This window comes from Sinocyclocheilus grahami, unplaced genomic scaffold (genome assembly GCF_001515645.1).
Source record: "Sinocyclocheilus grahami isolate Dianchi unplaced genomic scaffold, SAMN03320097.WGS_v1.1 scaffold592.1, whole genome shotgun sequence".
NCBI classification, from domain to species: Eukaryota; Metazoa; Chordata; class Actinopteri; order Cypriniformes; family Cyprinidae; genus Sinocyclocheilus; species Sinocyclocheilus grahami.
The window spans coordinates 712753-728724 of record NW_015505771.1 but is presented as its reverse complement, the minus strand read 5'-3'; the positions used below and the strand labels follow the sequence as shown (position 1 = coordinate 728724).

Genomic DNA, 15972 nt, shown 5'->3' with positions numbered 1-15972 from the left:
TTTGGAGGGGTGCCTCTGCTAAAATTCACATTCCAGGGGATAAATATCATGTTATTGGAGTCGCTTCAACCCACGGACATGAAAAACAACACGCGGCAACAATGTAGCCCAATTCCGTGGGAAAACTTGGCAACACTGGATTTTTTCCAGTTGATGAACGATAAAAACATTGACAGCCAATCAGAATCCATCCTGCCATAACGAACTTGAGAATTTAAAGCGGCAGAAGCACGTGTGCTTAGAATAAACAGACGATATTGTTCACTGGTGTGGATGCTAATATTGTTATCTTTATAGTTATCTTTATAATTATCGCTCTTGGTGTGAAGATTAAGATGCTAACTCGAAAAAATCAGAATCGTGAGATAAAAATATATATTTTTAAATTCCATGGCAGAAATAAGTTTCCATAGAAATCAAACTCTCATTCAGTGATCAAACCAAGCATAAAAACAGTCTGAAAACACATCTGAAATGCATTTGAAAGGCACTCCAAATCCATTAAACATCAGAAACATTACTAAGTTGACTAAATAAGCTAAAAATGGTGTGATAATATATTTGCATATTAAAGCCCTGTTCTGGCACTCTCTGGGACAGTTGAAACTCTTGTGCAAGTCACTTTCTGGCTGGTATAATTAGGCGACTGTATCCCTCTGAAGCTGTTCAGCGCCAGCTGTTATATGACTGGATGTCCAGAGGGAGCTGGCTTCATTGTAATTAACTCACGCCACAGAAAAAAGAGGGCCACCTCTCCAGGTACAAGACTAGCGGTCGGTCCGGTCTCCACGAGTGTAGTACCTGCTCTTCACAGCTTGTTAACCGGGGTCAGAACATTTCATACTACCAGAGTGACTGCTCTTATGAAACATTGTAACATTTTCTATTTGAGTCCCATTTTTGTTAACAAAATCTCCTGATTCATCTTGTTTATTTTAAGAACACACATCCATCTTTCTTTCTCGGTCAGCCCCTATAAACAGATCCTCAGTGCAATGTGGATTCTCCTTGGTACTGTTAACTATACAAACTGACTCATACAGACAGGTCGGGAAATCCCATTGAAAGGTGTGTTCATTCAACTAAAGTCAAAAGAAATCACAGGGTCCTGGAAAAACTTCACTGCTGTTTCAGGATGCTGGTGCTTGTGCTTTACAGCCTGTCCTCAAAAAACACAGCACATTACAATCTTTGTTTTTGGTTTTGAGAACACATTTTAACTTTAAGTATTTGAGCCAAATATTTAAACATTTAAATTAAACATTATTTAATTGATTAATTAAAAACTAAATGTTAGTAAAGTTCATGGCAGCCAATTTACAAATATAAAAATAGCAATATTTAAACATCAAAAGTAATTCAGCCATCGCAAACACCTTTGATATCAGAAGTTATTTAAATATTTTAGTTAAATAATATATATATATATATATATTTGCATTAAGACCACAAATTTGGTAAATTAATTGTTGCGCTCCAATGTCTCCAGTGTCAATTTAGATTAAACTTTGTGCAGAGAACTAGTACAGAGCCATAGTTAGCTAGTTAGCATCTAACCAGCAGCGCAAATAGCAATGTGTGTGTATATATATATATATATATATATATATAAATAAAATATTTATTAAACACCTTTGACATCAGAAGTTATTTAAATAATAATATTAAATATTAGTACATTGCATAGCAATCCATTTACACACACACACACACACACACACACACACACACACATATATATATATATATATATAAATAAATACAAATATTTTAATTTCAAAAGTAATTCAGACATTACAAACTGCTTTGATAATAGAAGTTATTAAAATAAATATTATATAACTGAATAATTAATAATTGAATCTGTTTACTAAAATATTTTAAAATATATTAATACATATTTTAATATGGAATGTAATTAAGCCATCACAAACAGTTTTGATATCAGTTTTGATATTATTTTATTGAAATAAATAATTATTATTTAACTGAATAATTTATAATGAAATATTAGTCAAATTCACAGCCATTCTAGATTAATCTAGATTAAGCAGTTTTTAACTTTGACCCCTGAATCCATTCGTATGTATTCACCATGTGTTTTTTTCTCAATAAATTGTGTAATTGTTCTGATCTGATCACAGTAATGATTAGTCATTGTTTCAAGCTCTGCTGTGAATTCTCCAGTGACAACACAACCACACATGTCGACCAAACATGGAGACCAAACCATCGTATTGTCTGTTTACTGACACGGGTTCCTGCTGCTAAGCAGTGGGCGAACATTTCTCTTAGAGCCACACTGCTCTTTAGACATGAGGGCATTCCTGCGAGGATAGCTGAGGTTTAGTCTAAGAACCACCTGCCGCAGCAGTTGGACTGGATTTGTACGATACAGAGAAATACAGCAGGATTGAGTCAGAGGGCTGAGATAGGCTAAGGTGCTTCCTGGTTATGGATCAAAGTGCTAAGGTACTCCAGATGGTTGGGACAGGTAGCTCGAATTATTTCTTAATGGAAGCTAATGGTCCATGAAGACACTTGGCCCGAGAAACATTCAAGTGTGCCGGCTATAAAACAATAACTATCCCTGGACATGGATCTGTCATTTTTGGAGGCTGCAGTGTGTGCGGAGACTTTTAACTCCTCAAACGTTTGTTGTGTGGGATGGCTGTTGCTTACTTACAAGGGAATTAAGGGTTCAAGGGTGACCAGATGGCAATCTGTAGGCTAATCCGTACACCTGGTGTGTCACTAGGGCAAAGGTTCAAACCCTGAAATTACAGTAGCGATGGGAACTTTGGAAAGGTGTTATCTAGACAGATAGATAGATCTGACAGATAGATAAAACACGAAAAAAAAGAAGAATGTTTAAAAAAAAAAGTTTCTAATTTATATATGCTACAATTTGGTCAATAAGACTTTTTAAAAAATGTTTTTGAAAGAAGTCTCATGCATTTATTTGATTACAATTTTTTGTATGAATAGTTATAAAAACCTCTTTTAAAAAATTGATGAGATATATATTTTAATGTTTTTTTAAATATATATATTGCATTAAAAATCAACATATTAAAATGTTTATTTTTTTGTATATTTCCGATTGGTCAATAAGATTTTTTTTTATGTTTTGAAATGTTATGCTCACCAAGGCTGCATTTATTTGATCAAAAATATTACAAATTTAAAATAACTATTTTCTATTGTCTTTTAAAATATAACTTATTCGCCGTGATGGCAAAGCTGATGTCACATTATCCTTTTGAAATCATTCTAAAATGCTGATTTGAATTTTTTTTTCCTATCATCAATGTTGAAAACAGTTGCGCTGCTTAATATTTTTGTGGAAACTGTGATACAATTTTTTTTGCAGGATTCTTGAATAGAAAGTTCAAAAGAACAGCATTTGTTTGAAATAGAAATGGTTTGTAACACTATAAACATCTTCATTGTCACTTTTGATGAATTGTGAGCTGTCATCAGTCCGCCATTGTTTCACCGCCGGAGCAGATGTAGACAAGAATGACTCCTAAGCGATTGAGGTGTTCTGTTGTTGGATGTAATAATGAACATAGCAGTCGTCATTTACTCCCGACATCGGAGCCGCTGAAGACGCAGTGCATTATGTTTGTTTCTGAAGGGAATGCGCCCCTTCAATGTTGAAAACAGTTGCGCTGCTTAATATTTTTGTGGAAACTGTGATACAATTTTTTTTGCAGGATTCTTGAATAGAAAGTTCAAAAGAACAGCATTTGTTTGAAATAGAAATGGTTTGTAACACTATAAACATCTTCATTGTCACTTTTGATGAATTTAATGCAACCTTGTCAAATAAAAATATTATTTTCTCTGAAAAAAAAGTCTTACTGACCTCAAACTTTTGTACGGTAGTGTTTTACTATAAAATCATGCAACGGACCCTATATATTTTAATAATTAATATATGTTTCTTTTTTATTATTATTTCGTTATCCTTCCTTAATTTTGTACCACTCTTTATTTGACCTTTTCATCATCCTTTTGTCTGTAGGAAAACCCATACCTGTGTAGTGACGAATGCGATGCCTCCACCAAAGAACTTGCCCATCCTCCAGAGCTGATCCAAGACCGTGAGCGAACCGGACTCATCACGTACTGGCAGACTGTAACATGGAGTCGTTTCCCTGAGCCTCTTCAGGCCAACATATCCTTATCCTGGAACAAAAGCCTGGAGTTAACAGACGACATCCAGATAACATTTGAGTACGGACGGCCCACAATAATGGTGCTGGACAAGTCCCTGAATTATGGACGAACCTGGCAGCCTTATCAGTACTACGCCGATGACTGCATGGACGGCTTCGGGATGTTACCTTACTTACAAGGGAATTAAGGGTTCAAGGGTGACCAGATGGCAATCTGTAGGCTAATCCGTACACCTGGTGTGTCACTAGGGCAAAGGTTCAAACCCTGAAATTACAGTAGCGATGGGAACTTTGGAAAGGTGTTATCTAGACAGATAGATAGATCTGACAGATAGATAAAACACGAAAAAAAAGAAGAATGTTTAAAAAAAAAAGTTTCTAATTTATATATGCTACAATTTGGTCAATAAGACTTTTTAAAAAATGTTTTTGAAAGAAGTCTCATGCATTTATTTGATTACAATTTTTTGTATGAATAGTTATAAAAACCTCTTTTAAAAAATTGATGAGATATATATTTTAATGTTTTTTTAAATATATATATTGCATTAAAAATCAACATATTAAAATGTTTATTTTTTTGTATATTTCCGATTGGTCAATAAGATTTTTTTTTATGTTTTGAAATGTTATGCTCACCAAGGCTGCATTTATTTGATCAAAAATATTACAAATTTAAAATAACTATTTTCTATTGTCTTTTAAAATATAACTTATTCGCCGTGATGGCAAAGCTGATGTCACATTATCCTTTTGAAATCATTCTAAAATGCTGATTTGAATTTTTTTTTCCTATCATCAATGTTGAAAACAGTTGCGCTGCTTAATATTTTTGTGGAAACTGTGATACAATTTTTTTTGCAGGATTCTTGAATAGAAAGTTCAAAAGAACAGCATTTGTTTGAAATAGAAATGGTTTGTAACACTATAAACATCTTCATTGTCACTTTTGATGAATTTAATGCAACCTTGTCAAATAAAAATATTATTTTCTCTGAAAAAAAAGTCTTACTGACCTCAAACTTTTGTACGGTAGTGTTTTACTATAAAATCATGCAACGGACCCTATATATTTTAATAATTAATATATGTTTCTTTTTTATTATTATTTCATTATCCTTCCTTAATTTTGTACCACTCTTTATTTGACCTTTTCATCATCCTTTTGTCTGTAGGAAAACCCATACCTGTGTAGTGACGAATGCGATGCCTCCACCAAAGAACTTGCCCATCCTCCAGAGCTGATCCAAGACCGTGAGCGAACCGGACTCATCACGTACTGGCAGACTGTAACATGGAGTCGTTTCCCTGAGCCTCTTCAGGCCAACATATCCTTATCCTGGAACAAAAGCCTGGAGTTAACAGACGACATCCAGATAACATTTGAGTACGGACGGCCCACAATAATGGTGCTGGACAAGTCCTTGAATTATGGACGAACCTGGCAGCCTTATCAGTACTACGCCGATGACTGCATGGACGGCTTCGGGATGTTACCAAAGAGGGTGCAGGATCTGTCGGCCACGAACGTTACTAGAGTCATATGTACCGAGCAATACTCTCGTTGGGTCGGTTCCAAGAATGAGAAGAATGTGCGGTTCGAGGTCCGGGAACGCTTTGCCATATTTGCTGGGACAAAATTACAAAACATGGACAACTTATACACACGCATGGAGAGTATGAAAGGCCTCCGAGACTTTTTCACCTTCACAAACCTGCGGCTTCGGCTGCTGAGACCGGCGCTCGGAGGAACATACGTACAAAGAGACAACCTGCTCAAGTACTTTTACGCCATCTCCAATATCGACATACCAGCAAGGTAATGATGCACAACACAGTGTTTGTGTTACTGATGGATAGCTTTTGCTTGTTTTATGGTTTAATCGCTTATTTCTGTCATTTTATTGAGAGAAAGAGTAAAGGAATTACAGGAAATTATGGGAGAAGAGAGGGAGAAAGGTATCAGAACACAATAAAGGAGCAAATCTTCATATTTTAGGAATTTTATATTGTTTTATCACATTCAAATAAATAAATTTGATATCACATAATTCATATTATTGAGCAAAGCTGACACTTTTCGGACATCTTTGTGTCCAGCGCACATGTGCTAGCCTGTAGACCAAGCCTGCAGAACGAACTCAATCTTCCAGGGTGGTCATTTCACATAACCTTATGAAATATGAATGCACCATACCTTCATCTTGGTAGGACTGATAAATTAGGGTCTCATGAAGACACTCTGAAGTTGCAAGGCCTTGAAGATCTTCCACGCTGTCTTGGCATTGAGACTTGGCAATGCTTTAGGTTTCATCGGATATAATTTTTTAACTGTTCTGATAAATATTGCATGCATACATGCATATGTAATTGCATATCAAGAAGATGTTTACTTTCGCCCATTTCAATGCTTATGGTCCTGGAATTTGTAAGTCAGCTAATGCACGGAATAGACCTAAGCAAAAAAGTTTAACCTGTTAATGTTATAGCAATTTATACCAGATAGTGGAGGGATATATTATAAATATATTCTAAACTTTATAAGCTTGGCTCATGAATATGAATTAGGTAACAATGTTCAACAAGTAGCCACAAAATGTAAGATTACTTGCATGTTTGTTCAGTCAGTCGGTCACCAATGCTAGATGCTTCTGTCAAGTTATGTGTCTGCGGTACTTTTTCTCTAGACTGTGGACAAACAGAACACATCTCTAAAATCATTACGATTATTGCCCAAATAGTGGGATGGATATATAATGCTTTCTGTACACCATATAAATCTACATGAGTGCATATTTTAATATCGTAAAACTTCAAAGATTAACCTAAAAAAGTGAGCCCGGCTGATTCATTTTTATAAATGTCCATAGAGAAATGGCACATTTCAAACTAGTTGTTCTATGTGTTAAAGGGGTGTGGAAAATGGGCATCCGATGACCCCTTTAAAGTGATCAGTTGGCATACACAGCTATGATAAAAATGTCCAGCAGTGAAGGGCCCAAACCTCCGGTAATGCAAACCCTCAATCAATACTTATTCTGGTATGTCAGAGAGGAAATTGTTTTAACGGCGACAGGGAATGGGATGGGTTAAGTAGACAAATGGACAAGCAGAAAGCAGCCTATCAGATTGCTGACTGATGTTCCAGTGTTTCACAATGAGAGGAGCGCTGGAGTGGAAATGTTAAGCTAATACCCAGTGGAAAATCGTCCTGGGATATTTTATTCATTCCACAATATTGGGATGCGTTTCGGCAGCATTTAAATAATAAAAATGGCACGGCCTCCACGATGGCCTGCCCTGCGAGTACTCGTCTAAATGGAGTCCACGGGTTGGTGGGTGTTGGACACGATAATCAGATCCGACTCTACGACCGGTGACACTTCCTGCATCACGGCCCATTTCCTCCGTCATCAAGCATGCGCTAATAATCAGTGCTAATAGTCTATAATAAGATGAGCCAAGAATCCTTAATTGAAGAAGATGAAGTGTTACTTGTTTAAAGCAATTAAGGTACGCTGTTAATTTCCCTGTTTACCTCTTTATTTTGTATTTTGTTTGCCAGGAGATGTTACGTGCGCTCTGACTATGATGTTTGCCTTTTCATCCAAAGTGCCAGCGATACTACTAACTCATATTCCTGCAGAACGCATCTAAAAATAACCTGACCGAACAATGAAAACATATTCCTCAGTTGTTTTTTCCTGCTGCTTTGATGACATTCGTGAAAAATCTTCTTGATCAGCCCCTTTGCCGCTAAAAAGTAATATTTAGGAGGCATCGTGCTGTACGGCATGCCACGTGTCGGTGAACATAAGGAGACACAATCATTCTCCCTGTGAAGATTCTTTTTTTTTTTCACGCAGTATGTGAAATATGTGAAAAGATAAGACTTGCGTTTTATCTTCACCTTCTCTTCCCTGCTCTGGTTTGCTGCAATCTGACGTGAAATTCAAGACAGTAGAAAGAGTTCACAAATAGGCATCCCAGTAGATGGACCGGATTTGGAAACGGTAGGAGAGCGGGAGGGTGGGCTCGTGTTCCATCAGACAAATATCCCAAAGACATTGCTTGAACCTTAATTAAACCTGGTAAGGGAGGAAATAAATAAAGAAAAAATTCCCAGGGTTCATGTTAATTTATGCAAAGACTTGAGTTGATCAGATGCATCTCCTGTTCCCGTTCCCCCTTCCCTTTCCTCCTGAATCCTCACATGAAATCCTTCTGAACATCCAGTGTACCAAGATAATGCAGCCTTGATACTGAATATCAAAGAAGCCAGGGATGGCTGCTGAATTTAGCAGAAGGGATTTTGGAGAAATAACGCTGTTTTATTAATATACAAAGAACCTGATAGGCCATTACGAAAGATCAAGGTCGAATGGAAATAAAACTAGTCCGTGTAAGCCTATTAGAACTTGCATCTCAGAGATGTCTTTGGACCTACGTTGGCAAAGAGACAGAGGCTACGGAGGGAAGGTGAGATGCAGGAAGCTCCAGAGGTGCCACGAGGACAACATCAGGATCATTCCGTCAATATATATATATATATATATATATATATATATATATATATATATATATATATTCCTGTTGTGCTGCTTAATATATTTGTGTAAACCATAATACATTTCATTCAGGATTCTTACAATAAACATTTATTGTAAATTGTAAATACTTTTTGATCAAATAAATGCAGCCTGATATAAGAGACATCAAAAAATCTTTCCAACCCTCGAATTTTTAAATGGTAGTGTATATCACTAAAAACAGTATATGAGTAGTATATGAAACTGTACACAAATTTGCATACTAGTATTTAGTATGCTAGCATGCTAATCCAAACACAGCCATACAAGTGGAAACTTAGCACTGACACTTTAGGGTTGATATGCAACATTCATCTGTGTTGATATTTAGTACTAGTCAGGGTCCTGTGGAAGGGGTCTGATGGGTAAAGTAAAGCAGCAGCCAGCTTTGGCCTAACGATCATGGACAGACGGATTTGCTAGATGTGTCTGAGATCTGGGCAGGACCATTTATTCAGTCTGACCCTCATTCACCTCCTTCATCGGTCCCATTAGGAAAATGTCAGTCTGCCAAAAAGGTGTCCTCCAGAGGATGTGAAATCTCTGGACATCAGATGACGTCTCTTGATTCTCTATGCAATGTCTGTGCTCTCTGAGAGGCACCTGAGCCCTGAATCTAAGGTGTAAGACTGGCAGAGAGGGTGTGAGAGACATTGGCAGGCTTGTCAAAAGAGAACTTGGGCAATTTGGAGCAGGACAGTTTGAGACAGATCACATGACACCAGTAAGATGCTGTCAGGCCCATCTGTCTTTTCACTGAAACATTTGTTTCACTGAGGTTCTGAGGGCAAAATGTACTGTGAGATAATATAAAAAACAGTGAACAACACTGAAATACCCTCCGACCCTGCTGGACTTCCATACTAGTCCAGACTTTTGCTAGTTAGTGCTGGTTTGGCGTTGGTACCAGCATATGCTTACAAAAAATATCGGTCCCATTAGGAAAATGTCAGTCTGCCAAAAAGGTGTCCTCCAGAGGATGTGAAATCTCTGGACATCAGATGACGTCTCTTGATTCTCTATGCAATGTCTGTGCTCTCTGAGAGGCACCTGAGCCCTGAATCTAAGGTGTAAGACTGGCAGAGAGGGTGTGAGAGACATTGGCAGGCTTGTCAAAAGAGAACTTGGGCAATTTGGAGCAGGACAGTTTGAGACAGATCACATGACACCAGTAAGATGCTGTCAGGCCCATTTGTTTCATTGAGGTTCTGAGGGCAAAATGTACTGTGAGATAATATAAAAAAACAGTGAACAACACTGAAATACCCTCCGACCCTGCTGGACTTCCATACTAGTCCAGACTTTTGCTAGTTAGTGCTGGTTTGGCGTTGGTACCAGCATATGCTTACAAAAAAAGTACCATGCTGGTTCTGGAAGTATACCTTGGTGCATCATGTAAAGACCAAATTCATGAATTTCAGTATTACAGCATAAGTATCATGGTACTGACACAATACTTTTTTGGTACGATGTTAGTACTATGGTACAGAAATATACAATGATATTGAAAGTAACATTATTTAGGTTCTTACAAAAATGCCATGATATTACTATGGTAAATGTCCAAAAAATGCTAATACTGAAAAACATAACAAAGTGTTACTGACAAAATTTACTGTGCTGGCAGTTTGGTACAGTAAGGTCATTGGGTGGTAATACCAATCAATTTTGAAGTTTGACAATGGTGATTCCAAGAATACCATGGTACTACTATGGTAAAAAGCTATTAAAATCAGGGTGCATGTACAAAAACAGTAGTACCATGGTACTTTTTGTAAGTGTTACTTACTAAATGTTATGGTGTTGTTAGTATGGTACACTAATGTCACTGAGTGGTAATACCATGGTACTTTGAAACATACCATGGTACAGAAATTTGTGTACCATGGTATTTGCAAGGTGTTTCCAAGAATACCATGGTGCCACTATGGTAAATGTAAATAAAAACCTCAGACAAAAAAAAAAGACTAATACCATGGTATGTCTGAAAAACATGGTAGTACCATGGTACTGCAGGGTCGCCGTGATTTTGCCAAGTAAGACATGTTCCTGGATCAACATCTTTTGTTGATCCTGGATCAACATTACGGTCCAAAAATATAGACTAAACCCAATCCCTACCCTTAAACCTAACCCTACCCATAATTTATTCCTAAAATCAGTGTGAAATGATAGCTGATTAACAAGGGTGTAGAAGCACCTAACCCTGATCGTAAGCCTAAAACAGACATTTCCTGCAAAGTTATCCCTCAATTCTGATTGGTTAATTGGAATGCTGTTCCAGGATCAACAAGGATGTTGATCCAGGAACATGTTGTACTTGGTGAAATCACGGTCACCGGTGGTCACCGGTACTGCACCTTTTTGTAAGTATTACTTAAAAAACATATAAGTTGTAAATAAAACATAACATAATGGTACCTTTTACAAGAAAATAGTATTTTCAGTTGTTCTACCTTAAAAAAAAGTTTAATTCCATGTTTTTTGCAATGAATTGGGAAATTTACTAGCAATTACTGAATGCTAATTGTTTCTACACCATTTTTTTCACAGTAGTAAATGTAAATCTTTGGAAGTACCATGGACTGGTTTACCATGTTAATACCATACTAAATTAATTTCAGTAGGCTATAACATATTCGAAAGTACCATGATGTTATCATGCATAAAAACCTGTACTGTAGTAATACCACAGTACTGCTACACGTCGGCGAGGCTGGTTAACCAGTGCGATGATGCTGGTTAGCTAGTTAAAAAGCCTCATGGGGACACCAGCACACCAACATCCAATGTTACCTAGAATTCACAGCAACATATGCTGACGGTCTTTTCAGTAGGGAAATTTGCTTACATTTTTCAGATTTTAATGTTGCTCTGGATTTGTTTTAGGATGTCTTTTCATCATAAACCCTTAGATAATAACTTGTGGAGGAATTTCCCTCTGCTCCTTCACACAATGTAATCCCATTATGTTAGAATTGAGGAATATCTCTGAGTGTGTACGTGACGTGATTCTATGAATGATTCTCTGCAGGCTGCTCTAACTGAGGCTCAAATGCTTTATGGTCGCTTTGGAAAAACAAACCGCTGTGAAAAACCCAACAGCTAATGCAAAGCTCACAAACTAGAAAATGTGGATTAGCGGAGCAATTTGCATGGTTAATACAGTCTAAAATGAGAGCACTTCTCTACTACACTCTACGGAAGCATTCCTTCACAGTGGTCAGAATCCATAAATCACAGAGAGCGCCACATGTCCTTGTTACCGGCATAGCTTTATTTGATACGTTACTTTGTTCTGCTGGGATCTGTCAATATTCAGACATGCTGACAGTTGCTTAGCATCTACAGTGCACTGTGCTGTGAATGACCTGACAGGCCATCATATGCTGCCATCCCTGCTGAAAACACCAGCACATGTTCTGGATGCTGGTATGCTGATATATTCCCATCTAGCTTCTTAAAATCAACTTGAATAGTCATTCTCAACCCTTTTTACATCCGTAATATGATGTATTTTTAAGTGAAAATGAGGAACTTTGTTTCATGAGAATTGGATATTACAGTACATACCAGAATGGAGCCAAACCAAATCTTCTATATAGCTGTTTGGTTATTGGTTAACATTATTCAACAGCTCACACTGCCTTCTGTGAGTGACATCAACAGAAATGGAGAGTCCTGTCAGAAGAAGAGCAAGTTAGTATATTTTACCCTTTTTACATCCGTAATATGATGTATTTTTAAGTGAAAATGAGGAACTTTGTTTCATGAAAATTGGATATTACAGTACATACCAGAATGGAGCCAAACCAAATCTTCTATATAGCTGTTTGGTTATTGGTTAACATTATTCAACAGCTCACACTGCCTTCTGTGAGTGACATCAACAGAAATGGAGAGTCCTGTCAGAAGAAGAGCAAGTTAGTATATTTAGATGAAAATTACAAAGAAAAATATTCATTACAAATTTGGCATACATAATGCAATAGTCAAAACAGTCTCTAAAACAAATATTTTATGAGATTAATAACATGTCACAGTAATCTCTCATGTGCTCACAAGGCGGCATTTATTTGATCAAACATACAGTAAAAACAGTAATGTTGTGAAATATGACAATTTTAAATAACTGTTTTCTATTTTAATATATTTAAGTAATTTCTTCCTTTTGATGGCAAAGCTGAATTTTCAGCACAATTACTCCAGTCTTCAGTGTCACACGATCCTTCATAAATCATTCTAATGTTCTAATTTTTGCTGAAAAACATTTCTTATGATCTTTTTAAAAAAAATATTATTATACATTTTCTCTTAAAATATTTTGTGGATATCTTCCCTCATGTTTTCCCCTGACCTAGTTTTCCCTCGTGTGTTGATTAGTTCATTCTGTTCACCTGTGTTCTGTTAATCTAGTCATTAGTCCCTTGTTTGAGTTAGTATAAGTGCTCCCCGTTCTGTTCCTTATTAGTGATGCAAAGTCCGATTCATTTCCGTGAACCGGTTCTTTTCGGACAGATCGGCTCATTGAACCGGTTCAAAAAGCCGATTCATCGGTTCCTGACGTCATCAAGCAATAACGTCTACGCATTTCTTTTCAAAGAACTCAGTGCCATGTTGTATCAATGAAAAATTCAAATAAGTCATTTGTGTCAACGCATACTGAAACATTAAAAAAATAAAGTTATTTGTGTGAAAGCATATTGCTGATTATTGCCATATAATTCACTTAAGTTAATGGTGTTTGTGGTCACATTTCATTCGCGGATCATCAGATACGACTGACTGAGCAATATTGACTAGCCTACAACTTGGATAAGATTCTTAAAAGTTTCGCACCTACAGCACACATTACAGACATTGATGCACAAATGCGGATATGTTCTACATGTCTACAGTATAAAGAATGAATAAACCAGTCTTATAAACTCCTTGATTTCGCTTAAGCAACTTTAAATATAATATGCATGCACAATAAACTATTGTAAAATTTATTTACATCACTCGACAGAAAGGTTTTAATAAAATGTAAATTAATAACAGTCATAATAAACAAGCATATTTCCAGTACATGCGCCTCAGACTTGCACAGTATCGTCAACTCACTCATCAGAATCTTTGGTAATCCTCTGCAAACTTCGCTAGGGCTCATTCGGTTCTTGTTGAGTCCTCTGTAATCCTCGGCAAACTTTGACAAACCGGCTCATTCGGTTCTTTTTGAGTTGGACGTGCTACTTCGGCTGTGCGTCCTGTGTCATCAACCCGGAACTAAAGTTCGATTCAGTTAGATTTGTGAACCGGTTCAACCAGTTACTTCCTGAGAACTGGCTCAAAAGAACGATTCGTTCAAGAACCTAACATCACTATTCCTTATGTTGTCCGGTATTGTTTGATGTTACCCTGTGTGTGAGAACGTCTTCATCTTGTGGATTATCTATTAAAAGGATTTATTTCTATCATCTCCATGCCTTCGTCATCCTTGCAGCACTCGGTGTGACACCCCCCCAGGGTTCTTTGATAAATAGAAAGTTAAAAAGAACAGCATTTATTTAAATAGATTTTAAATGTCATTAATGCATCCTTGCTGAATACAATTACTAATTTCTTCTTCTTCAAAAAACATCTGACCCCACATTTGAGTTGTCATGTATGTTTGATACGTTTAAACGATTGAAGTTTGGACTGTCAAATTAACACATTTTTGCATTGCATTCACATTGACAAATTATATGCCATTTTATTGAGTAAACTGGACTAAAATGAATGAATATAACATGACAAAATATGAACTAAACTTCAAGGACATTTTTGACAAACTATGACTAAAAGAACAATAAATCAAGCTGTAAAAATGAACACTGCTTGAAGGTTTCTGAGGGCAGTCATGTAAGTAGGTTTGAGGGCAACAGAGCCATGTCAACAGATCAATGAAGCCCCTTTCGAAGCCAGTTGGACACAACTGAAGAGCTAAGCACTGAGTTTTCTTTGGACAGGGCCTTGAGCGAGCTCCATGCTTCAGCGTGTGCTGTCTTTCAACTCAACCTGTAGTGCTGCATTTTAGTGCACGCTTGGTTTAATCTCACATTCTCGTTTTTCATCTTGTTTAGTGTGCATCTCTTGCCATACTAAGCAAGTTCGTCCCACAGCAGAAAAAAGTTTTTCAAGGTTTCTGCAAGGTTTGAGGTATAGAGAGAGTATTAATATATTTTCTGCTAGAGTGTACTGAGTGGTTGATAGGGTATTGCTTTGCGGTTACTAAGGTGGATGCTAGGCTGTATTTTCAGCTTATTTTATCATCTGCCAGGTGAAAATGATAAATCTGAGCTCTTCGAAAAGTTATGTCACACCTCAGCCACATGAAGACCACTAAAAAAACAAACAAATGTACACTGTAAAAAAGATTGTAATATGTAAACGGTAACACTGTAAAGATGCTATGGTAACAACCTCTTAATTGGTTGTTTATATACTAAATACAAAGGAAAACTGTAATAAATCTAATAGGACATGTTTTTTTGTTGTTGTAATTTTACAACAATGTTTAATGTTATATATCTTATGCTGTTAAATTAATGTTTATTGAATTGTTTTAGTGTACTTAGTGTAAAGAGTGTTACCATGATGGTGTTTTGTATTTCTATATATTGGTATTTATCTCAGTTTATTGAAAGGTCACTTAATTCTACATGTGGAATTCTCTTTACCACCTGTATTTTTGAGTGTTTGTCAGTATAAAATTATAAAACAGTTTTAGTAATTTAATAAGTTGGTATATAATATATGTAATATATTATACTATATGTAATATGTAATGTAATATAGTAAGTTAATTACATTACAATTTCAACAGTAAAATTAAGTTCAGTCGCAAAATCTAAAATGTTACTACCATATTTTTTATGGTAAAGTTCTGGCAACCACAGCTGCCATTTTTTTACTGTACATTTTTTTTACTGTACATTACATACTGTACAACTTTTTTTATTTTTTTTACACAGTGTACTTGTTGCTGTAGGGGTTTGTTCAAATCCTTAAACTAACTGAAATCGAGCATGAAGAATTCAATTAACTGAAGTGTGGAGAATCATTTTTTACTGAGTTAGGGTTGCTAAAATATTGTGTAACATTTCATAGACAAATTTCAAAAGCCGACTATTTATGTCTTCACTTCCATTTAGACATCATTGGTGTATTTGTCC

General features: G+C 36.3%; 1 protein-coding gene across 1 annotated transcript in view; it reads left to right on the top strand.

Annotated features, from left to right (window-relative positions):
- LOC107557204 (uncharacterized) overlaps positions 1-15972 on the top strand; it is a 71444-nt gene that overhangs the window by 11646 nt on the left and 43826 nt on the right. Inside the window, exon 3 of the mRNA XM_016240540.1 lies at positions 5360-6003. Coding sequence (XP_016096026.1) covers positions 5360-6003 — 644 coding nt within the window. The remainder of the gene's footprint in view (positions 1-5359; positions 6004-15972) is intronic.